A 25,893-nucleotide genomic window follows, 5' to 3' on the forward strand; every position below is an offset into this window, starting at 1 on the left:
GATGGCGGCATTATAAAGGTAACACAACTTCAAAACGCCGAAATGACTTAATTTTATTTATCTCTCACGTAGACTGTGAAGATTAAGTCAGCAGATGTAGCAGCCCAATATAAAACGCGATTTCCCATAATTTAAGAAAGGTGGATAAATATTACAGTATGTCTACATGACCAATTTACATTTTAGTAAGAGTGAACATAACAAAACTATGAAGAAATTTATTTATTACAGATATCACATGGCGATTTTGTCAACCCTCGATTGAATCTACTATGCTAGTATGAATGAAAACGATGAAGATTATCGCAATAAACTACTGGCAGAACATTGGTTCATTATAATCGATTGGAATCAGTGAACACTACTTGTCTGTTGAGAGGGACGTCAGTTGTAGTACTGTTTATTTTGAGTTTGTAATTTAAATTCAAAACACAGACTTGTTGCTGCTATTTCGTGCATCTTCCTCATACTTCAGATTACCCTGGGCTCAGCCTGACTTCCTCCCATCATAATGTAAAATATTTTTTCTCTTAAAAATGTAGTTGATATGTTCATGGTAAAAGTACATGAATAAATGAATGCCTGGGGTTTTATGTCATACCATGGAGGCATATATAGAAGGAGGAACAACTCAGGCTCTTTAAAGTGTTCAGTGTACGATACCGACACAGCAAGACTCGGGCTTTGTTTTAACAGGGGATTAGCCCGTATGCCTTGTGACAGGTTGTCGCAGATGCGCTCTCAAGACTATAGCAGCTTTTGATACCTGCGGGTAAAACATACTCAGAATGCACCCAGTCGTGTGTCGCTTGCTCACAACAGAGCCCACCTGTCCAGCCAGCGAATATTGAATACAGAACAACAGAATGGATGTCAAATCACTTTCATTGGGAATATCATGTTTAAAAGTAAATAATATTATAAACAAAAACGTGCTGTTGGTAGTTGAATAGTAATGACTGCACTCGCATGGTTTGTATGCCTTATAAAGACATGAATTTCTGATTTGTTGCATTTTAACATAATTGCCAAGCAAATGAAGATACTACATGTATACATATGTACAAGCCTATCGTCAATGCAAGAGATACTTGGCTTATTTTTGTCCAAACAATAAAAAAGTGTTTTTTAACTTTATTTACAAACAGTTTTAATATGTACACTTTTTCACAGATTTAATGACTCCTGTTATCAATTCATCAGTTCCTGTCCGGTAACAGACCCAAATAAGTTTCCGCACGTCTTTTTTTCACAGTGCTTCAGTGCAGTGAATTGAAATGTGATGCATTGTTTCACCATGACATAAAAATCGCATTCGAATTTCGGTCTGTTTCGTCTTCATTTGCGACAGAAACATGTCAGTTTTTATCCCATTTTTTCTGTATCAATGATGATAATTTGAAGTATGTATTTTGGCATTGGGTCATTTCACTTGGAAACTCTTTATAAAATCTGGATAAAATATAGGCCTATCTCCCCCCTACTCATACAAAGAAAACTCAACTTCATGTCGTTAATTTGAATTTCTGTTCATTAAATTTCACCATAAAGTTCCTTTTTTAATAATCATAAAACAACATGATGCAGATATATATATATTAATATATATATATATATATTGTAACTGTGGAGTTTTAAACAAGGACGACATTTCAGTCCTTGGGTGTTGGATTTGCCCATGTTCCATTTCAATGCACCAAAGCTTATTAACCCTTGCCACAATGGTACATACGATGTTGCCCTTGCAATCCATAAGCAGTGTTTCACGAGTTACATAGACAAAGTAATAAAGGTTCGGCAGAGACGTGTTTTCACAGCACGTGAATTAATGGTAGCTATCTGATATGCAAAGGTGGCTTATAAAAGTTAAACCTCCACAGACCAGGTTTCCGTGGCAACTTTGTGAAGTGAGCACAATAAATGTCCTGGCTTTCACGAAGGGATTCCCATTTTTGGTATTCATGTTTAAACTGTGTGTCGATGAAGTGCTTCCTGTTTAAACTATGCCTAAACCAAACAGATTTCTGGTTTCTAAACAAACTGAAAATAGCAGATCACTAGAACCGAATTTGTCTTATAAATACAAACGTGTTCAGTACCCTGAAAAGGATTGTTTGTCACACTTACTTTCTTGGTATTTTTTATTGTCAGAAATGGGAGATCAGCGTAAAAGAATTATCTGGAGATCATCAGGTGCTGTACATGTATGTGAAAAACTCAATATCAGCCAGAAAGATATCAGAGGATAAGGATAACATCTACATGTATGTAACCCTAATAAAAAGATTTCTTTTACTGAATTTTAACCTTATGGTTTTATTTTTTTTGCAGGTTGAAAGAGAAATTCTAATATAGCCACACCATTAATCGACTCAATTATGGAGGTGGCATCTTGTATCAAGGCGGTTGTCATGGCAGCTAGCCAGTACCAAAACAACACCAGTGAGGCGAACATTGTCAACATGCAAAGGCAGCTAGATGTAAGTTATTGTCATGTCAAAACTTTTGAAACTTTTAGTCATAGCAGAAGAGAAAATAAGATGTAAGCATCCTTAGGGCATTGAAATCTGGACCTGAAAGTATTAAGTTTTCTATTATTTCTTAACCGAATTAAAATGCCTTCAGATCTGATATCTTAAATTTTTGCATTAAAACGTGAACCATTAAATGAACCAGTTTGATGTTGAACACACGATTTTATTTTATTTACACACTACATACAGCCTGATTCTTCAGCCTCTTTGCGTATGAAAGAGCAGCTTCCCGTGCAATTTATGCACGTTTCAAAGTTAATGTTTTAGACAATCATGAGTTTTGTTTAGCTTAATGGAATTTTTCACCAACTGACCTCCCTACTGTACTATTGGCAAAAAATTGATTGAGATTTTATGTGATGAACAGTTAACCATGTAATTTATGATTAATTATAATTTTATGATTAAGTTTTCACCAACTTATCACCATTTCTGCTGTAATGCCATGCCTGCTGTAATAGTTCAACCTTTTCTCATGTGTTTACAAGGTGTTTATTCAACCATATTCTGAAGGTAGTATTGGGTGTAGACTGATCAAGTAATACCTTTTCTTATGGCCTGAAACTAGCTAATCCAATCATTGTAGTTTTGTCTCCAAAATCAAATTAAAAATTTTCATAAACTGCACTGAAAGTTGCTCTTTCATATGCAAAATGGTTGAGGAAATAGGGTAATACAATTTGTAATCAACGGGTTGGTGAGTGGGTGAAAAATCCCATGAAATTACAGGTGATTTGCTGTATGCTCTACAATATTCCACAAAACTAATAATAGTGTTAGTAGGATATATCTGTGTTTGTTGTAGGCTTGTAGCATGTAGGATGTGACAGGTCCTTGCTGGCCTAGTGGTTCAAACTACGTTTACTAGCCTTTGACTATGAAGTGTTTACATGCCCAGATATAGCGGCTGCTGGTTCACATTTTATCTTATGCATGTATGTGTGTTGATAGATTTGTAAGGTACCTAGCTATGTGCTGCTGCTGCGGCTTTTTTTTTCTATATGGGTCTGAATCTTTCCAATGTACCACAGGGCTTTCCTTGTGAAAATGGATTGTGAATCATGTTGACTAACAGTTGAAAAGATCTTGTTTTCACAGTGGACAAAATTTGACTATTCAGTTGCCAGATAAATAGATAAACTCATGAACTAAGTTTAAATGATTTTTGTAAAATTTTATTGTTTAAAAATGTCTCCAAAGATTTAACACGGCATAACCAGTAACACTATGAAAACATAGAACACACTCACGGGACTATGGTCTCATCGAGGACACATTTCTGTTTTACAAAAAAAAAAGGATTTGCTTTTTTAAAACTACCTACAGTAAGAAATTCTTCAGTGTTGAGCATGTAACATTGATATCTACCTGTACATATCCAAATGACCCCAGTGACACTCATTCATATATTTCCTACATTTACAAACAGGGCTGCTTGTGAGTAGCAGCTATAAAACCTCTTACATAAAACATGACATGCATGTATTATACGCCAAAGCCCTTAACCTACACTTAGACTGAACCTCAGAGATATATTTTATGCCTTCAGTCAGGGCACTGACAGTGTTTATGTCAGTGGCCAGTTTAAGGTGTTTGGTATCCTGATGGTGTGTCAGATGTTGTCCCCCTGAGCCATGTCGTCTCCAGAACATTTGGATTTGATGCTGGAATCTCTGGAGAGGGTTCAGTAGTTTTTACTACATAATTTTCTTGTTCATTTGTATAATGGTTTTCATGCATATATGTACATGTGCCCAGTCTGTCATTGTTGTTAGGCTGTCACACACCAGACACCGGGGGCCACTTTCACAAACTTTGTTAGTCATATTTTTCATAACATTTTTCGTAGAAGACATCTGGGTAATAGTGCCATAAGACAGGTCTTCGGCAAAAGTTCAGAAATATTGATTTTCGAAGTTTTGTGAAAGTTGCCTCTGATCTGTTTCTTGACTTTCTTATTTTCTTCTGGCACAATGCCATACATGACATGTGTCTATCTTTGTTTACAGTTAGATACCTCAGTGAGTGAAAGTCTGAGGTGAGGGTGGTGGTAACTAGCTGCTTTTTTGACAATAGTGCAGTATTCATTGAAGAGCTTTGCCTAATGGGGAACTCATAAAACTCCTTCCCTCCTGCAGCAAAACGGTCGAAAGCTATGGACTCTTTTGTTCTTTTCTTTATTACGTCACAATTATTAATGTATGTGTGCTTGTAAAAGACATATAAAGTACTCGCGGACTGCAATGCCACTGAAGAGAACTGTTTTCTACTCCGATTTGGACCTTTTACATAGCTTCCTCGAATCTCCCAATGTCATACGGATTGTTTTTTTATTATATGTACCGGTAATAATAATGTATGATAGTACAATTCCCAAACCAGTTTTAACAGTATACTATAAGGGTGGTGTTGTGTTGTAGGTGCTGATTACTGTAACTGGCAGACCTAATCAGCTCAAGTGTTTTGATCCACGACAGATGTTACCTACAGAATGTCTCACCTGTGTAGCTGATATCCTCAATGATGTGGACACCAAACCAGTCCTGATTCACAAATGTCTTATTCTCCTCAATAATTTAGGTAAGCTTGTTGTAACAAAAGGTCTCCCTGAATTTTGTAACGTCTTGTCAAATCCTGTCTCAGGCCCGATGACATTTTGTTTCATATGTTTCCTTAAATATGTAGTGAAATTTGTTAATCAAATGAAATCAGCTGATCAAAAGATATCTTTGTTACCATGGAAGCAGGAGTCTTTTTATGTACATGTGTTCAGGTAACCTGCCCTATTGTATTTACATGACATCATGCATAAAGACCTCCTTCGTTGTTGTTGGGACTTGATCCCATACATGTAGCATATAGTAAAGGCATCAGCAAATATTTAAAATGATGCGGACCACTTGCCTTTCACCAGTATGACGTGTCACACATGGAAAAGTTCACCAGTATTAAAACTCTAGTTTCCTGCCAGTGAGTCTGCCCGTTTGAGAGCCAGATGAATGGTCTTTTACCTGTATAGTTGTGATGACAGTGATGTTTGGTGTTTGCAGCACATGACAGTGAGATAAGAAGGATGTTACATACCATATTTCACTTCACCCCAATACTAGCCTCCCTCGTCAAGATGTCCCGAGGGTCCGCAAATGATCCATTGGTTTGTGATGTGAGTCATATGTCAAAAATTACTTTGAACACTATTTAAGCATCACAGAAGGTTGGGAAAAATTATAAATATTGCTGGCTTTTACAAATTTACCCCTTTAGAGATTTCATGTTCTTCACCCCTTTTAATTGCTGACTTCTTGGCATGGATCTTTACTGACCTGAATAAGAGAATAGACTACATGTATGTCGCATTAAGTACATATTTGTTTCCTTGTCACGTGTATTTATAGTGGGATAGTTGATTTTGTCCGCTATGATGATTGTTTTATGACATGTACATCATGTATACATATCATCATGTATGACATTGTTCTTCAGTGTTTGAGTCTACTCCAGAAAATAACCTATGGACAGAGGATACCTTTACATGAATCCAATGTGGAGGACCTTATCAATTTCCTAATCAAACAGATGTGAGTGACAAACATTCCTCAGCCTTTACAACAACTGTACATGTAATACCTTAATATATTGTCAGTGTATTCAAGGGGTAAAGTATTTTTCTGAGCTCAAGTTTTTGTTGTAATAGTGTAAATGTCTAAAAACTGGATCAGCACACAAATGCAAAAGCGCTTTCAATCGAGTCCAGGAATTCTTTACCCATTTATCTGTGGATAGCTTTAGTTTGACATCAGGAGGTTTAGCAGATGTCTGCTGAAGGACAGCAGTTCCCTGAGGCTGATTTTCTCCTCCATAAACCTCACAACTTTTTGATACTAAATGAAATGTGCTTGAGTAAAAATCCATATCAAATAATAAGTAATTTTAGACATTTTGATGGAATATCATTAGGTTTGTGTTTAAGTCGGGTATATGTGCATGTACAAAATCAGAGGTACTATATGTAACTTATACAGTAACCTATGACAGAATGAGTGAAATTATCTCATGTATGGTTTGATGCTGGGTGGGCCATTTGCTACATGTATGTGAAGCCATAATAGTTGTCAGCTGTCATGCTCTTGATTAATGAGGTTGCATGTTTGCTCTTACTGTTTTGGCTGCAGCTGTAGTGAGGAGGTGAGCCAATTGCCCAGATGAAGGACGGTGGTTTGTGTGTACTTTGCACACACCCATATGAAGGGCGGTGGTTTGTGTGTACTTTCCACCCACCCATATGAAGGACGGGGGTTTGTGTGTACTTTGCACGCACCCATATGAAGGGTGGTGGTTTGTGTGTACTTTCCACCCACCCATATGAAGGGCGGTGGTTTGTGTGTACTTTGCACACACCCATATGAAGGGCGGTGGTTTGTGTGTACTTTTCACCCACCCATATACCTGACCGTCATTATATACCTTGTACTGTATAAGTGAACAATTCTTGAGAAAAGTGTTAAAGAATCCAATTTAATGAATTTATCTTACCAGTTGCTCATGCATACAGTGAATTTTCATGTATGCGTGTGATGTTATTAGACAGGGCCCAGAGACTGGTCTCACACATGCTGCCCTGGGGCTATTGGCTAACCTGTGCAGAAACAACAGCTCTGTCCAGTCCTACATCAAAAACCAGGTACATACATGTATACATGTATATAGCTTTTCTTGTGTAACATTTACATATACCATTCCCCAGTGTCACATATGGACCGCACATTAGATTTTATTGTCATCTTTTCTAGCTCCAAATGCTATCCTCAACTGTGTGACTCTCAGCCTCCCAGATAAGATATCAGACTTTTTGTATTTCACTGTTATTTAGTAACATGATTGGAATTCGAAAGTTTAATTTTTACTTTATGTATATTGTAAACTGTACAAAGTGGATCAAATGCACTAATGGGAACTTATTGAGTTTTGACATTTATTTCACATGTTGTCATTTTCTTGAGTGCAAGAAAGCTGATTGTCATAGTAATCATCAGGCCTTTAAGTATTTAAACGGACAAACTGTCCCAAATGTGATGCACAGATTTTCACCCTCTGAGCAACCCATATTAGTGAAAAGCAAGAAATTTCCAATGAAAGTTTTGTTCTTTAAAGGCAATAGTTCCAAGAGCAGTGGAGGCAGGAAAAGCTAGGCAATTCATTCACAATAGTCTTGTGTATTCAAGGGTTGAAAGATTTCTCTCAGGTCAGGATTCCATGACCATTTTATTTATTTGTGAATCCTTTTTGGATGTGATTTATCTGTAGAAACTTAGATCTGAGATATGTTTCATTCTTCCCATCTAAGTTTTCAGAAATACAAATCTGCACTCTTCCATTTACTAACCTGGAACTCGTTCTTCCTGCGTGTACTGTCCTCAACATGTCAAATCTGCACTCTTCCATTTACTAACCTTGAACTCGGTCTTTCTGTGTGTACTGTCCTCAATATGTCAAAGCTGTACGCTATAAAATCATTCCTCTAATCCTTCAGTAATTCTTACTTCATATCACCTAGTTATTCATGAACAATGAAGACCATAACATCACCATTAACTCAGATGTGTCTGTTACATCGGTGGCAAGCCAAATTTTGCTAACGGCCCTTTTCACTTTGAGTCAGCCGCACTCGGCATCTTCCAAAAAAAGATTTGATTGAAACCAATGAGATATACATCATCTAAAGGGGGATTGACAAATTGTTTGGGACTCTCAACTTCAATTTGTATGTTAATAATGTGCAGAAAATATCTATAATCATTTATATTGTGACACAAAAATGGTCTTAATTTTGGGAAGAGCAGCTGAGTCCACCCTAGCAACCGAGTCACGTGATTTGAAAATGGCGGCTTGCGAAGTTCTGATACTGTTACATTTGTCTTATTTGCCATGTTATGGCCTTTATTATTCCCACAAAATGAGGTGATGTGAATTCACGGGACACCTCTTTTTGTGGAGTACAGTGTTGGCACTTTGGGGGCAGCGCAGATGACAGGACCGAGTTCCAGGTTAGTGAATGTAACCGTTGAGAACGGTTAATGTGGGATCTAAGCTAGAAACACAGCTAACCGATCTCAGAGCTAGGTATAACTATGCCAGAGTGATGTCAAGAACCATGCTTATCTCTCTAGGTGAATGAAATAATTGTATGCTTTTCTGAAGCCATTGAGGATGGTTCATGGTCGTGTGGTCACGCTGGTTCTATCCCTTCCCCAGACAGGTAGTTTTCGGTATTTTCCCATACTTGACTCGTAAGGACATTTGGGCAGTCTTGCAAGAAGATTGATGAAGATCATTTGCCTCCCAATCATTATATTGACTTTGCACATGGGTGATGGTTTACTCCACTCAAGAAATCACCATCGTATTAAAATGAAGTATTCTTAAGTACAATATTAAACACCAATCAGTATATCTATCTGATATTATTGTTGTATTTTTCAGGAGCAAATCCGAGCGTTCTATCGTTGCTTGATATCATACCTTTCTCACGAGAACCCATCGTTGATTATCTTCTCTTTATCTGTGCTCACAAGTCTTTGTCTCCACGATGAACTGGGAGAAAAGGTAGGCTCAAGTACTGGAGTCTCTCCAGTACACAAATGGCAATTGATGATCATAATGTCAAGGCCCATTTGGATTCAGCAGTTCCTTAGTTACAGTTAACTAATTAGAAAAATTATTAGCCACATTCAAATGAACGAACAACAATGTACTGGTAAAATAATTTTCTTCTCTTGCTTTCTAGTTGTACCATGGTAAAAACATCAACAAGACATTCCAGCTGATATTTAACATCCTGATCAATGGAGATGCCAGGACTTCCCAGCCTTATGCTGTCGACCTCTTCAGTGACCTTGTGAAAAACAGCAAAATTCAGGAGTCCTTGCTCGTGTAAGTGACTATTCCTTTAGTGAAAGTAGTGCGAAAATGTTTGGAAAAATGTAAACCCTAATTGATGAATGAGCCTTTTGTTTTGTGAATGAATTTATCTTACTCAGGTCTGTCTAGGTCTGCCAGCAACCTGCAGATGGCCATGGGTTTCCCTCAGGCTCTACGTGGTTTCCTCCCACCATGATGCTGGCCGCCGTCATATAAATGAAATATTCTTGAGTACGCCGTAAAATACCATCAAAATTGAAATAAATAAATAAATTATCCATGTGAAGGATCAGTGTAAATTGCTTTTGTTCCTTTCTCAAGGTTTGATCATCTTTCTGTGTGCCTAGTAGAAGTTATGAACTTGATACCTGCCAGCAGTTCTGACTCGGTTGTCAAGGTAATGGTTTCTCATTTTCTACCTGCAATTCTTCTCGTCAAGATTTGTTGTCAAGCGTTAGATTTTATGTGCTTAGAATCTTTTTGTTTGTCATGCAGACCTTAATATTTTTAATGTTCAATGGGTGAATTACATAGAAAGAAATTATACCTACGGGTATGGTTTGAAAGTTCAGCGACTCTTTGAAGAGCAACTGTAAACTTATTCACTAGTTGTGTGCAGTGCTTCTGCAGACAAGCCATACATTTTGTTGTACATGTATATGCAGAATTGTCAATCATCATTCACTGTCTGCAACTGTCTCTCTTATTTGTCCTCATCTTCAGAGTTATGGCCCCTGCTCACTTGGCAAGCAAATGGCTTCTGTCAGTGAGGTCGCAGGCTCAAATCCTACCCCTGCTCTTTCGTACACATCTACAAGTCAGGAGTGTTGTGTTGAAGCAGGGTAGGTGCACTGGGTTCCTCCTGAACTCTGCCTGGTTTAATCCAGACACAATCCTAACAGTCTTCATCTACATGAAATATGCTTTTCACATTACAGCTGTTGGAGTTGCTGGTATCATTCTGCTCAGTGGCTGACCTGCGACAGGTCATTTGTAGAAGCCTGATTTGTAGCCCCAGTCTTCAGGAGCCTGCTCAGTTTTCCCTCCTGGCCCAGCAGCCTGCCTCTCACAGCAGCCACCCATTCTTCTCCCTGCTCCATGTGGCTAGGCAGACTGTAGACACCCATGACCTGGCTCCCCTTATGACCCTCGAGTTCCTCAAGGAAATGTATGAGGTTGGTCAGAACAGTACACAACAACATTTATAGACTACAATTTTTATGGGGCACTTGTGGATTCCCTTCTGTTACCGTTTGTTTGGTCTTAAGCAGGCCTTAATTTGCCAAAATTTAGTGGTTTACACGTACCTATAAAACTGACCGTCACAATGTTATTGAAAACAATTTTTATGGGTCACTTTCATAAAACTTTCAAGTATTAATAACTCTCCTCACAAATCATGTTATCTAATGGCACTGTGAAATATCCAAGAAATTGGACTTGTGAATAGGTCCTCCGGTGCTGAAAGTATCCCATAAGATGCCTGGTACTGAAAGTAAGTATTATCTGTTGTTCAATGTACTACAAACTCATACTAAATTCAGATTTGTACTAGATACATATACATTTCAATGCATTTTTGTTTTGCCAATTGCAGGAGCTGGTATTTTCTGGCCTGACATCAGAAGTGAACACACACGTGGATCTGCTGCTGCCTGTGATCACAGCCACTTTGACAGCTCCACTCACCACACAGGGGGTCTCCCTCCGGAAACACTGCCAGAAAATTGTCAAGGCAGCTCAAATACTTCTCGATATCCTTAGGATGCTAGTTCTGTTATTTACATACACATTTATTATATAAATCAGAGGACTCTTGAGTACAGTAATCGGTCAATGACAGTTTCCACCCCTTTGATGAAAACCACATCTTTTGCACCAATATGGTGTACATATCTGTATGCTGCAAGTTTTCTTCACTTATGAAAAGACAACCGTCGTTTAAGTGAAAAATTCCTGAGTATGACTTAATGGCTTGAACTAGTCTTCTCCCAAAACATTAAAAACAAATACTGGGCTAAAATCTTGCTGAACCTTTGAACAAATGGGCTGACTTATTAATGTACAAAGTAACAGAATGCGATCTGTATCTGAATCTGACTTCCTAATAAGATCCAACTCCTGAAAAAATACAATATTAAATCTTTCATCACTGAGTATTATTAAACCTTGACTCAGTCCACTCTTGAGTGAAGACGATGCTCTGAGGGAACATGTGGCAACGTCAGTGGATACAACCATTCTGGTGAAACACCTACAATACCAATACAACAACAACAAGATAGCCATCAACCTGACTAGACTGCTCACAGACCCAGATGACTGGAGGTAAGCTTGTTTTCTGTCTTCCTACAGCTCTTTTTTTTTTTTTTTTATAAGTGACAAAATTTTAAGCATTAAACACCAACCAGTCAACCAGTCGATTATTTTTTCACCTGTTTCTTGTATAAAGAGGCCAAGCTAAATGCAATATGATAATTTCAACCAAATTTTTTCATTTTGAAGACTGATATTACATTGCGTGTGTTGGCCGGTTTACCTGCAAGTTTTCAGCAAGTGATGTAGGCTTCTGTCAGTTTTGCATATAGCTTGTTGTTACCTGTTCAGTAAGCATGAGCCGTTTTCCTCTTAAAACTATCAAAGCATTTATCAGACAATGTCTGAATGGGGTTTGTGAGTTTGAAAAGTTGTGTCATTTAATTTGTGCGCATGTGTTGTGCTCTGGCTTCAGTGGTGCTGGTGTGGACGTGGTACTGTATATTTTGGAGTTGATGTCTAAACTCGCAGACTGTGTGGTGGACATGAAGACTGGCTTACAACAAGCTCTGCAGGTCAGGCATATACCCATACTCACACACCTCAGAGCTCCTCAAGCAGATTTGTCTCTTTGTTCGATAAACATGGAGTGTCTTTTAGGGACGGAATAATGTAAAGTGTAAGTTGATCCAGAACGTGATTCATCGCGCAAAATACAGCATCCTAACCATGTTTTCCTAAACCTTGATTGATCAGCCAGAATTATTGTAAAGTATTTGTGTTACAAATGATCTACCATGCTATGTGTGACAGGACTCCAGGTTTGTTCCATTCTTGGCTCATGGCATCACCTCTGACATCAGAAGGCGTGTACAAGTTTCTCTCCATCTCCTACAGTCAGCAGCTTCTCTCACCCAGTTCTCAACCATTGTGTAAGTATAGAAATCTGTTTATTGTATTGTTATATAGAATTTCTGCGATAAGATAGAAGATCTTTATGACAGAATGTGTGTTGTGTATGTTACAGCTATGTTTGTTGTGGATCAGTGTATTAGTTATCAGTTATTGTCCACTTTTATGTTTAAACATGTGGTTGTAATGTCATGTCAGAACAAGACATGTCAGAAAGTACATGTTGTTTCTAGTTTGTAGTGCTGTGTTAGCAAGTTATCTTTGAATCACATTGACACGTGAGGTTCTGTTTCAGACTTTGGCCTTGGACAGGGAATTTGTGGATTCACTTCTGTTACCGTTTGTTTGGCCTTAAGCAGGCCTTAATTTGCCAAAATTTAGTGGTTTACCTACTAAACTGACTGTCACAATGTTATTGAAAACTTCTTGTGTTTTCTATGTTTTTACTCTCTCTGACCTCAGGTTAGGTGACTGTATAGCAGCTAACAATTCTCGTCTTGCCGTGGAGACAAGGCCAGGGTTAGCCCCCGTGGTCAAGGCCCAGCCCACAACGCACAGCTCTGTAATGAGTAACAAGGAGAATGTCCCAGCCCTCAAATCGGTCAGCAAGAAGCTCACAGACACTCAAGAGGCCTCCATACAAAGCCTCATAGACAAGATGCAGATGGGGCTAGATGTGAGTTCACCACAACACAATCAGTGTGTATCAAACAACGGCCACTATATTTGGCTCGTTTGTCCCCATTTCTCATGATTAAAATGCAATGGCATCATGACATAAGTGCACCAAGTGACTGGGTTTGTCATTTGACAGGCTATGGTACAGGTACAACTGTTACACATTCACAGTGAAGATTTCGAATATTCAAGGAAAGTATTCAATGAGATAAAAATGAACACTTTCATCAGAACAGGAGGTTAAGGAACTGTTTCTGTCCGGATTTTAAAACGCAGAAATAAAAATGTTCTGATATGGTTTGCTGTCCTTCATGATATTCTTTTATAATTTAAGATGCTATGAGTTTTGAAATAGAGAGAACTCCATCTGTACACGATCAATTAACTCATTGACTTGACTGCTACATTAATGCAGTTAATATTGCCATCATGAACCCACATCCATATGGGTTTGTTTAAAGTACAATACAAGTTAAAGTTTTATGAAAATTTGTAACCAGTGGTAATTGCAATTCTTTTTAACTTCAGAGAGCAAGTTTTTAATCGTCACTTTCTTGGGTTTATCTTTTCCAGGTGAAAGACATCAAGCCTTCAGAAATGATATCAGTTTATGAACAAAAACTTCAGTGTTTACAGGTAACAAAAATCCATATACTTTTTTATGAAACTTTAAAGAATTTTTTACTCTCAGTCTTAATGCTCATGTGCATTTTTTGTTTTTTGTGACATTACTGGAACAGTTATTATGACTATCCATCTGCCCACCCCCTGCCTCCTAGCTCGCTCATTTACTACACTTACAACTTTAAATTGGGGTTGTTCATTATCCACAGCTGACACAGAAACCTATTGAAAATGAATCCCAAAGGGTGTAGCCTAATGTTCTGAAATCTCTTTCACCTCTCTATGCTCAAGAGTTTTAGAGGATCAAACCACGATGGTGTTTTTTCTTATTTGAATTTTAAGACCCATGTTTTTACCATTGTGCTGGTGTTCCAGACCAAAGAGCATCATCTACAGGATCTGCTGGAGGCCAAAGCCCTGGCCTTATCCCAGGCTGACCGTTTACTTGTCCAGTACCGGTCACAGCGAGCACAGTCTGAGGCAGAGGTCAGTACAAGTGGGCTATTTCTTGGATTGTTATTACAATAATGATAAATTAAGTTACTTGTAAAGAATAGCACCAGTTTTTTTTACTTTTTCAAAAGTATTTTATCTTGTAGTGCTCTCATAAACATCAAGCTACATTTTAAAGCATTTTTTTTTTCATTCCAGAATTATTAAACACCTGGTAATTAATATGTTGAGACCGGATTCTAAGACAACAAGGCAGGACATCTACTGTATTTACCCCAAAAACTTCATCCACAAAAGTGGATTTATAAAGACAGATAGAGGTCTTAATATATTACTTTTGGTCCTGAAACTTTTCCTGTAGGATGTCCTTTCTTATAGTCCGCTTCGGGACCGGTAGATCCAGGATCAATCCTTGATCGAGTCACACCTAAGACTTTAAAAGAGGAAGTTGTAACCTCCTCGCTTGGCGTTCAGCATGAAGGGGATAGTGCAACGACTGGTTGACCCGTATCAGTATAATGGCTCGGGCGGGGCGGCTTACTTGCCTTCGGTAAGTCGTCTCAGTGAAGCAGCACTAAATAAAAGAGCGGTGGAAATCCGTCCTGCAACAAGGAGGCACATTACACGTACATACACCCTAATGATTCCTTCGTCGTCATATGACTGAAAAATTGTTGAGTACGACGTTAAACCCCAAGCACTCACTCACTCCTTTCTTATAAACAAACTTCAAAACACCTTTCTAAGAGTAAAATTCTCAGAATCAGGCAAAAGGAGTAGCTTAATCATGGATGAAATTTTAGGTCACATTTCAGTGTGATAATGTAATGTATGGTTTACTTTTTGAGTAGTTGGCAAAGATGCGTGCCCTGGTTCAGGAGGCAGAGCAGAGGAGCGAGGAGTATCGAGAACAGCTCAACTCCATCATGTTAGAGAGAGAGAAATTACAGATAGACCAGGAGGAGATGCTACAGGAAAACAGGAGGTTAGACAAACATAGTACAAGGCTTCAGCATAACTCTCATAAAGTTGCGCTCAGAGATTAATGAACAGTAAGCCAGACAAAAATACAGTAAAGCTTGGGCTAAAAGTCAAAACCAGGCAGGAGATTGGCGTGATCCTAGAGGTCTTGTTGAGAGGTCTCAATACACGAGACTGAAGTAAAAACATCTGATGTGTGTGTTTTTGATCGCAAGGTGGCAATCTTTCTTTGAGTAGTGATTTACCGCGCTATTGTGTGTGCTTTATCCACAAGAAAGTCATGTTGGTTTGTGAAATTTATGCGAAGATTTGGCCAGTTTACTATAAAATACCTGTTGCATGGTTCTGTATGGCATGATATAAAGGTATATCAAAATTAGTGTGCAGACTGTTTACACCAGTCTGAGACTTTGATCGCATATTTACTCCCTTAATCATGTTGATGAACTGATTTTGTTGTGCAGAGGTAGGTTATATATTGCAAGATAAATTTTTCGGCTTTTCATGGCTAGTATATGTTCAAATAACTGAGACACGGGGGCTGCACCTTCATTTGCAAACTAGGATAAGCCTATGTCTGTAGACGGAACTATATTCACACCTTCCGACAATAATTCTACGTGCCTCTGCAGGTCTCTGACCCAGCCCAGTAGAGAGTTTGTCATGCACCAGTGGAGTGTTATTCAGTATTTTGATGTGCGATACAAGCGGTAAACAATTGACTTTTAGCATGATCTGTACTGTACAATAGGGCTTCAGCATAACGCTTCTGAAGTTAGACTCAGAGATAAATAAACAGGAGGTCAGACAAACATACAACAGGGCTTCAGCATAACGCTTCTGAAGTTAGACTCAGAGATAAATAAACAGGAGGTCAGACAAACATACAACAGGGCTTCAGCATAACGCTTCTGAAGTTATACTCAGAGATAAATAAACAGGAGGTTAGACAAACATACAACAGGGCTTCAGCATAACACTTGTGAAGTTAGACTCAGAGATAAATAACAGGAGGTCAGACAAACATACAACAGGGCTTCAGCATAATGCTTCTGAAGTTACACTCAGAGATAAATAAACAGGAGGTCAGACAAACGTACAGCAGGGCTTCAACATAACACTCCTTAAGTTTCACTCAGCAGGAAATAAACAGGAGGTCAGACAAACATACAACAGGGCTTCAGCATAACGCTTGTGAAGTTAGACTCAGAGATAAATAACAGGAGGTCAGACAAACATACAACAGGGCTTCAGCATAACGCTTGTGAAGTTAGACTCAGAGATAAATAAACAGGAGGTCAGACATACATACAACAGGGCTTCAGCATAACGCTTGTGAAGTTAGACTCAGAGATAAATAACAGGAGGTCAGACAAACATACAACAGGGCTTCAGCATAACGCTTGTGAAGTTAGACTCAGAGATAAATAACAGGAGGTCAGACAAACATACAACAGGGCTTCAGCATAACGCTTGTGAAGTTAGACTCAGAGATAAATAACAGGAGGTCAGACAAACATACAACAGGGCTTCAGCATAACGCTTGTGAAGTTAGACTCAGAGATAAATAACAGGAGGTCAGACAAACATACAACAGGGCTTCAGCATAACGCTTGTGAAGTTAGACTCAGAGATAAATAACAGGAGGTCAGACAAACATACAACAGGGCTTCAGCATAACGCTTGTGAAGTTAGACTCAGAGATAAATAACAGGAGGTCAGACAAACATACAACGGGTTCAGCATAACGCTTGTGAAGTTACACTCTGAGATAAATAAACAGGGTGTCAGACAAACATACAACAGGGCTTCAGCATAACGCTTGTGAAGTTAGACTCAGAGATAAATAACAGGAGGTCAGACAAACATACAACGGGTTCAGCATAACGCTTGTGAAGTTACACTCTGAGATAAATAAACAGGGTGTCAGACAAACATACAACAGGGCTTCAGCATAATGCTTGTGAAGTTAGACTCAGAGATAAATAAACAGGGTGTCAGACAAACATACAACAGGGCTTCAGCATAATGCTTGTGAAGTTACACTTTGAGATAAATAAACAGGAGGTCAGACAAGCATACAGCAGGGCTTCAGCATAATGCTTTCGAAGTTACACTCAGAGATAAATAAACAGGGTGTCAGACAAACATACAACAGGGCTTCAGCATAATGCTTGTGAAGTTACACTTTGAGATAAATAAACAGGAGGTCAGACAAGCATACAGCAGGGCTTCAGCATAATGCTTTCGAAGTTACACTCAGAGATAAATAAACAGGGTGTCAGACAAACATACAACAGGGCTTCAGCATAATGCTTCTGAAGTTATACTCTGAGATAAATAAACAGGGTGTCAGACAAACATACAACAGGGCTTCAACATAATGCTTCTGAAATTACACTCTGAGATAAATAAAGTATACCCAGAAATATTGAGATTGGAATTAGATATTATTGTCTTTTGTTTGGGATCTACATTGTAATTAATTGTTTGGTAATCACATACCAGTAGTTAATTAGGGTAAGTGAGAAATTTCATCATCAGGCTTAATCGATCTGCTAGATACATTTATTTCTAACAGTTCATCAGCGCAGAATTATTGGTGAAACTTAAAAAACAACATTATTTAATATGACACCAAAGACATTTAAGAACTGATGATTTGCTTGACCTGAGATCTCTTGCCGAGATGTTATGAGGGAGCTACCTGTATAGACAGTGTATGGACATTATTAAAGGAGAGGGTGGTATTCCTCTATAAACTGTTGTTTCCATTTTAGGCTGGTGGTGATAGAAGAGGAGTATAAGGAAGTATCTGCAGCATTCAGTGAGCAGTCTCAGAAGTGAGTTCTTTCTGAAATGATAGCCGGTTCAGGGCAGAAGTCACTTCCACTCTAGTGGGGACCAAGGAATGTGGGGCCAGTGGTTACAAGGCAGTTCCATGCTACCCCTTCTGTAGAGATGACTAAACGTAAAACAATGTTTAATAGTGAGCATAGTGGTACTTTAAGTGGAAGAGGGGGCCTCTATGGCTCAGGTGGTTAGCGTGCTATCCCAGCATTGTAGCCTCTCACTAATGCTATGAGTTCAAGCCCAGCTCATACTGGCTTCCTCTGCGGCAGTAAGTAGGAAGATCTGTCAGCAACCTGCGGATGGTCGCCGGTTTTTCCTGTGCCCAATTTCCTCCCACCATAATGCTGGCCACCGCCGTATAAGTACAACGTGAAACACCAATCAAATAAATAAATAAATAAAGTGGAAGAAAATTAGTTTTCTCTGATAACATCAACCGATAGAATTCTAATTTTTGATATATTAGCAAGTGTTTGATTTACTGGTTATATTGGAAACTGAAAAGATGAAACATATATCTGAGGACGTTTGCTGAGGAGTTTTGCCCCTTTCTAAGACACTTCAGAACTGGTTCTTTGATCTAGTTAATTTGTTATCCCCATATATGTTTACAGACTGGAGAAAACTCAGAAGTCATTAGCAGCTCTAAAACAGCAGCACAAATCCTTGTCGGAGATGCAGGAAATGTTACAGAGGCATAATGAGACCCTGAAACAGCAGCATGATGTGTAAGTGATGACAGTAACAGTACCATGTGTAAATTATACTGACACCCTCAAACAGCATTACGATGTGTAAGTGATGACGGTAACAGTACCATGTGTGAATTATACAGACACCCACAAACAGCAGCATGATGTGTAAGTGATGACGGTAACAGTACCATGTGTGAATTATACAGACACCCACAAACAGCATTAAGATGTGTAAGTGATGACAGTGACAGTACCATGTGTGAATTATACAGATACCCACAAACAGCATTACGATGTGTAAGTGATGACGGTAACAGTACCATGTGTGAATTATACTGACACCCTCAAACAGCATTACGATGTGTAAGTGATGACGGTGACAGTACCATGTGTGAATTATACAGATACCCACAAACAGCAGCATGATGTGTAAGTGATGACAGTAACAGTACCATGTGTAAATTATACTGACACCCTCAAACAGCATTACGATGTGTAAGTGATGACGGTAACAGTACCATGTGTGAATTATACAGACACCCACAAACAGCAGCATGATGTGTAAGTGATGACGGTAACAGTACCATGTGTGAATTATACAGACACCCACAAACAGCATTAAGATGTGTAAGTGATGACAGTGACAGTACCATGTGTGAATTATACTGACACCCTCAAACAGCATTACGATGTGTAAGTGATGACGGTAACAGTACCATGTGTGAATTATACAGACACCCACAAACAGCATTACGATGTGTAAGTGATGACAGTGACAGTACCATGTGTGAATTATACAGACACCCACAAACAGCATTAAGATGTGTAAGTGATGACGGTGACAGTACCATGTGTGAATTATACAGACACCCACAAACAGCATTAAGATGTGTAAGTGATGACGGTGACAGTACCATGTGTGAATCATACTGACACCCACAAACAGCATTAAGATGTGTAAGTGATGACGGTAACAGTACCATGTGTGAATTATACTGACACCCTCAAACAGCATTAAGATGTGTAAGTGATGACAGTGACAGTACCATGTGTGAATCATACTGACACCCACAAACAGCATTAAGATGTGTAAGTGATGACAGTGACAGTACCATGTGTGAATTATACAGACACCCACAAACAGCATTACGATGTGTAAGTGATGACAGTGACAGTACCATGTGTGAATTATACAGACACCCACAAACAGCATTAAGATGTGTAAGTGATGACGGTGACAGTACCATGTGTGAATTATACTGACACCCACAAACAGCATTAAGATGTATAAGTGATGACAGTAACAGTACCATGTGTAAATTATACTGACACCCACAAACAGCAGCATGATGTGTAAGTGATGACGGTAACAGTACCATGTGTGAATTATACAGACACCCACAAACAGCATTAAGATGTGTAAGTGATGACAGTGACAGTACCATGTGTGAATTATACAGACACCCACAAACAGCATTACGATGTGTAAGTGATGACAGTGACAGTACCATGTGTGAATTATACTGACACCCACAAACAGCATTAAGATGTATAAGTGATGACAGTGACAGTACCATGTGTGAATTATACAGACACCCACAAACAGCATTACGATGTGTAAGTGATGACAGTGACAGTACCATGTGTGAATTATACAGACACCCACAAACAGCATTACGATGTGTAAGTGATGACAGTAACAGTACCATGTGTGAATTATACAGACACCCACAAACAGCATTACGATGTGTAAGTGATGACAGTGACAGTACCATGTGTGAATTATACAGACACCCACAAACAGCATTAAGATGTGTAAGTGATGACAGTAACAGTACCATGTGTGAATTATACAGACACCCACAAACAGCATTAAGATGTGTAAGTGATGACAGTAACAGTACCATGTGTGAATTATACAGACACCCACAAACAGCATTAAGATGTGTAAGTGATGACGGTGACAGTACCATGTGTGAATCATACAGACACCCACAAACAGCATTAAGATGTATAAGTGATGACAGTAACAGTACCATGTGTGAATCATACTGACACCCACAAACAGCAGCATGATGTGTAAGTGATGACGGTAACAGTACCATGTGTGAATGATACTGACACCCTCAAACAGCATTACAATGTGGAATACACTGACAGCTTCAAGCAACAGTAAGATGTGTATGTTACACAGACCAATTCAAAGGGCGGCGTGATATACAGATTATACTGACATGCTATACATGTGTTTTAAGTTGTGGAGACAGCGGGCATGTATGTTTGCTTACTACTTTTTAAGCAACTGTCATTTGCCAACTATCACAGTATCGTTTATCTGGTTGTACTCTCTGTGCAGTAGTCTTTTATGTTTAAATGATTGTAATGAAATGAAAATGCTGATATTTTACAAATTCATATGCTTGTCAGCATCGATCTGTAAGTTGAGGCACATGAAGCAAGTGGCTAGTGGTAAAACAGGTATGTATGAGTGTTGGATGTTATGCTACATTGTAGTTGTGTCTTTGTCAAGTCTTCCACTCACTGTTGTTCGTTTCTGTTAAATTCCAGTGCTACACAGCAGCTCACCGAGTCTGAGGATGTTCGGAAAATGTACAAAGGCAGCTTAAAGAAAAAGAGAGCAAATTGAATGGTAACAAATTACAGATAATGGTTTTATTCTGTCCAATCCTAAGAGTTTTATCATTTGTTAAAATACACCTGACGATTTCTTCACAAGTCAAAAATTTCACACTCATTGCTGTTTTTACATTTGATGCTGTTGTGTTTGTGTACATCCAAATGTATGGATTTATGAATGGAGTGTCTTAAGAACTGGGGCCCTCCGTGGCTCAGTCGGTTAGCATGCTAGCGCAGCACAATGACCCAGGAGTCTCTCACCAATGGGGTCGCTGTGAGTTCAAAGCCCAGCTCATGCTGCCTTCCTCTCCGGCCGTACGGTAGATGGTCTGTCAGCAACCTGCGGATGGTTGTGGGTTTCCTCCCGCTATAATGCTTGCCACCATCGTATAAGTGAAATATTCTTGAGTACAGTGTAAAACACCAATCAAATAAATAAATAAATAAATCTTAAGAACTGATGTATCGTGATAATCTGTGTGTACATTTGGAGGGATTATTGTAAATTGTCAGATTTGATGAATAATATTTCACACAGTGAGGACTCGCATATTTATTTGATTGGTGTTTATGCTGTACCCAAGAATATTTCATTTGTGCAAAGGTGATCAGCATTACTTACAAAGAGTACTTTGTTTGTGATTTCACCAGAGTTGAGTAAAGTCTACCAGAAGCTGGAGGAGAATCACAAGGTGGTATCCAGCGAGAAGAACAACCTGGAAGAGGCTATAGACAAACTGCGGACAGAACTGGCCAAGGCAGAACAGAACAAGAAACACCTCCAACACCAGGTACACAGGGATTCCACTTGTTGGTTTGGCAGTTACAGGATATGTGCGTGTATAGATTTATTGTGTGTAGAATACAGATAGAACAAGAAACATGTCCAGTATCAGGTATACTCTATTTAGTACTGGGTGGGGTAAAGCTTTGTGTGTACGGTAAATGGCCTTAAGTTTCGCCCCCCAGACTTGGTAAAGTGTATCCCATGATTCATTGCGTTGATTGTGGTTCTTACTGACTAGGCACTGCGGGAGAGCATTGGCAGTGGTCAGGGGATTATATGGGCAGTCCCCTAATGTAATTAACTGAATGAGCGGTCAGTCTATGCTCCTGCCACCAACAGTTCATGTTTTCCTCAGTTTTAATCATAACGAATTTAGTGCATAAAGACTTACTTCACAAAAGTAATCTGTTATGTACCTTGATCGCCATTTTATGATGAAAGGAAATTCCGTACAAAACTCTCTGATTGATGAGTGTGAGCGTGAACACCCAGTACATTTACACATTTGGTGTGGCAATCAAATATCCATGCAGAGCTCTTCATGTAGAAAGCTATAAAAGAACTTAGCACTCTTACGTGCAAATTACCAGCAGATGATGACTTAAACTGCGTTTAAAGCAACAAATTACAATCACAAGGCTTGAAATCTCGATGACGTCGATGATGGCGTGATTTTTGCCGGCGAAAGCCGAAAAAATAATCTTACCTGTTGCTGGGGACATCTGGGCATATTTACATATCGGTAGCCATAAAATATACATTTTACTTTGAAATACAGCCAATCAGTGATATGCAAACTTCTAATATGTGAACAACACAGACAAATCCTGTCTGACACGTGATAGTGCTGCCGAAAAAGGTTGTTGTCATAGTTTTCTTTGTTTAATGGAAGGTTCCCGATTTCAAAACGCAGGAAAGGCAACTCTTCTGATATATGAGGACACTTCCAATTGTAAAGCATGTGGAATGACATATTTCATTCAGATTATAGGGAAGGTTGGTGACAGATATTTCTCGGTGAAATACATGTGTACAAATATTTGTTACATGTAGATAATGAGGGCTCAGAATGGACAGCTGTTCACTGATAATGCTGTGACGTGACTTCCACGTTACCCCAACATTCGTTCACCATTTCGAGGCCTGCAGTGTACATTGTAGTATTTATACTGGCATGACCGTGGATCGAGGTAGTGTTTGGAATTTACAGATTTATAATAGTCATTGCCTGACTTGACACTTTCTTTGGTTTTAATTCATGGATATAATTATAGATTGCTAGTTGGGAGATCTGCACAACTGGCTGTCAGTGACTTGACCCCTCATGGTGCAGATTAGGAACCATAGCTGCCATGCAGGCTAATGAAATGGGCAGGGGGCTAATCACCCACTTCGGTCATCTTGCCGCTAACTCAGCCTCTGCGCAAGGAAACGACAGCAACCAACGGGCGAAACTCTGCATCATTTACCGTACATTGATCATTTATGTGATATGGATGAAAAACAGCAGATGTACAGGACTAGAATATACCTTTAAAATATGGATCCATGACCTGCCATCCAACTTTGAGAATAAAATACTGCTTGTAGTTGATCTGGTAACAATAATATCTTGTAGTTTTAATAATTGAGTCGTAATAAACCCTTGATGGCATGTTCAAACAAGGGTCTATATTCCTGATGTTGGTATATATTGTGTGGTTCCTCTGCACTGTATTTCACCAAAATTTCAAATATTACTAACTTACTCATTTTATATCCTTCTGGAAAAGTGTGAGTTTGAGCAGCTACAGTAATATTTTAATATGATCTTTATTTTCGTGTACAAGTGCACCTTTCCAGGTGAAATTATAGGCCAAATACAGTTATTATGTGCAAATACAAATTTATTAAACTGCTTCAGGTGGATTTTAAGAACTAAGGTGAATATATGAGCCAATACAGTGGTATGAGTCATTCTGTGTGTTTCTTTCAGGTGACCTCACTGGAGCTGTTGTGTCAGCAACATGAGGCAGCCATACAGGAAAAGGATACCCTGATAGAGAACCAGAAGGTGGAGATCAGTAAACACAACCAGATAGCTGCCTTAATCCATAATCTGAGCTCAGGCAAAGGTGTGGACTCCAAACCATAGCACACATTACTACATAGCTGCCCTGATCCACTATATGAGCTCTGGCAAAGGTGTGGACCCCAAACCATAGCACACATTTCCACATAGCTACCCTGATGCACACTACCTGAGCTCCGGCAAAGGTGTGGACCCCAAACCATAGCACACATTACTACATATCTGCCCTGATCCACTATGTGAGCTCCGGCAAAGGTGTGCACCCCGAACCATAGCACACATTACTACATATCTGCCCTGATCCACCACCTGAGCTCCGGCAAAGGTGTGGACTCCAAACCATAGCACAAATTACCACATATCTGCCCTGATGCACACAACATGAGCTCTGGCAAAGGTGTGGACTCCAAACCATAGTACACATTACCACATAGCTGCCCTGATCCACTATGTGAGCTCGGGCAAAGGTGTGGACCCCAAACCATAGCACACATTACCACATAGCTGCCCTGATGCACTATGTGAGCTCCGGCAAAGGTGTGGACCCCAAACCATAGCACACATTACCACATAGCTGCCCTGATCCACTATGTGAGCTCCGGCAAAGGTGTGGACCCCAAACCATAGCACACATTTCCACATAGCTACCCTCATCCACTACCTGAGCTCTGGCAAAGGCGTGGACTCCAAACCATAGCACACATTACCACATAGCTGCCCTGAGGCACACAACATGAGCTCTGGCAAAGGTGTGGACTCCAAACCATAGCACACATTACCAGATAGCTGCCCTGATCCACTACCTGAGCTTGGAAAAAGGTGTGGACCCCAAACCATAGCACACATTACCAGATACTTGACCAGATCCACAGCCTGAACTTAGGCGAAAGACTCTAAACCGTTTCACACATTAGCAGGTAGCTGCCCAGATCCTCAACTTGAGCTCAGCTGTGGACATCAAACCATAGTTCAGAACAATACACACATGGTAACGCTTGATCCACATTGTTTTATATATGGACTGTTCACACGTGTACGGGAGACGATCTCAGTGTGGCATTATGTAAGGCAAGTATGAGATCGATTTATTTCCAGGATGCTGCATATCTTTATAGATTTCTGTCTTGAAAAGTTTAAGGTCAGGGATTGTAAACATTATCACTACAGGTTATGTGACATATTGTGATTATTTTGACATAAACTGTTAAATTATCTGTGTACATAGTTCATTGGTCATTCAAGTAATTCATGCTGGACGTTTACAAGAAAATTCAGTGATCAGTTACATGTTGTATTTTTTCTTATTTATTTATTTTTTTAATATTACCATTATGTGCATACATGTAGTTATGTTTTCTGCTGCTATCTACCACCCTTAAAGTGTGCCTGCCAAAATTCCAAGTAAGAGCCTCTTCCCCAAATCCTTGAATGAGGAGACAACATATTTTGCAAACTCGTGAGTGTGAAGCAGGACAGAGAATTACTATTACATGG

At 39.2% G+C, this 25,893-nt stretch overlaps 1 protein-coding gene across 1 annotated transcript; it reads left to right on the forward strand.

Moving 5' to 3' along the window:
• LOC135477993 (protein CIP2A homolog L-like) lies at positions 1–25,893 on the forward strand. The gene is given in 24 exon segments (XM_064758234.1): positions 1–18; positions 2,332–2,480; positions 4,955–5,114; positions 5,585–5,697; positions 6,018–6,112; positions 7,119–7,215; positions 9,015–9,137; positions 9,319–9,464; positions 9,774–9,849; positions 10,391–10,627; positions 11,050–11,206; positions 11,636–11,780; positions 12,184–12,283; positions 12,522–12,640; positions 13,083–13,296; positions 13,872–13,934; positions 14,298–14,408; positions 15,227–15,360; positions 18,137–18,199; positions 18,824–18,937; positions 21,473–21,510; positions 21,513–21,554; positions 22,193–22,332; positions 24,304–25,893. Coding segments are annotated over 23 exon segments (2,748 nt in total). The 5' UTR covers positions 1–18; positions 2,332–2,378; the 3' UTR covers positions 24,463–25,893.

This window comes from Liolophura sinensis, chromosome 1 (genome assembly GCF_032854445.1).
Source record: "Liolophura sinensis isolate JHLJ2023 chromosome 1, CUHK_Ljap_v2, whole genome shotgun sequence".
NCBI lineage: Eukaryota > Metazoa > Mollusca > Polyplacophora > Chitonida > Chitonidae > Liolophura > Liolophura sinensis.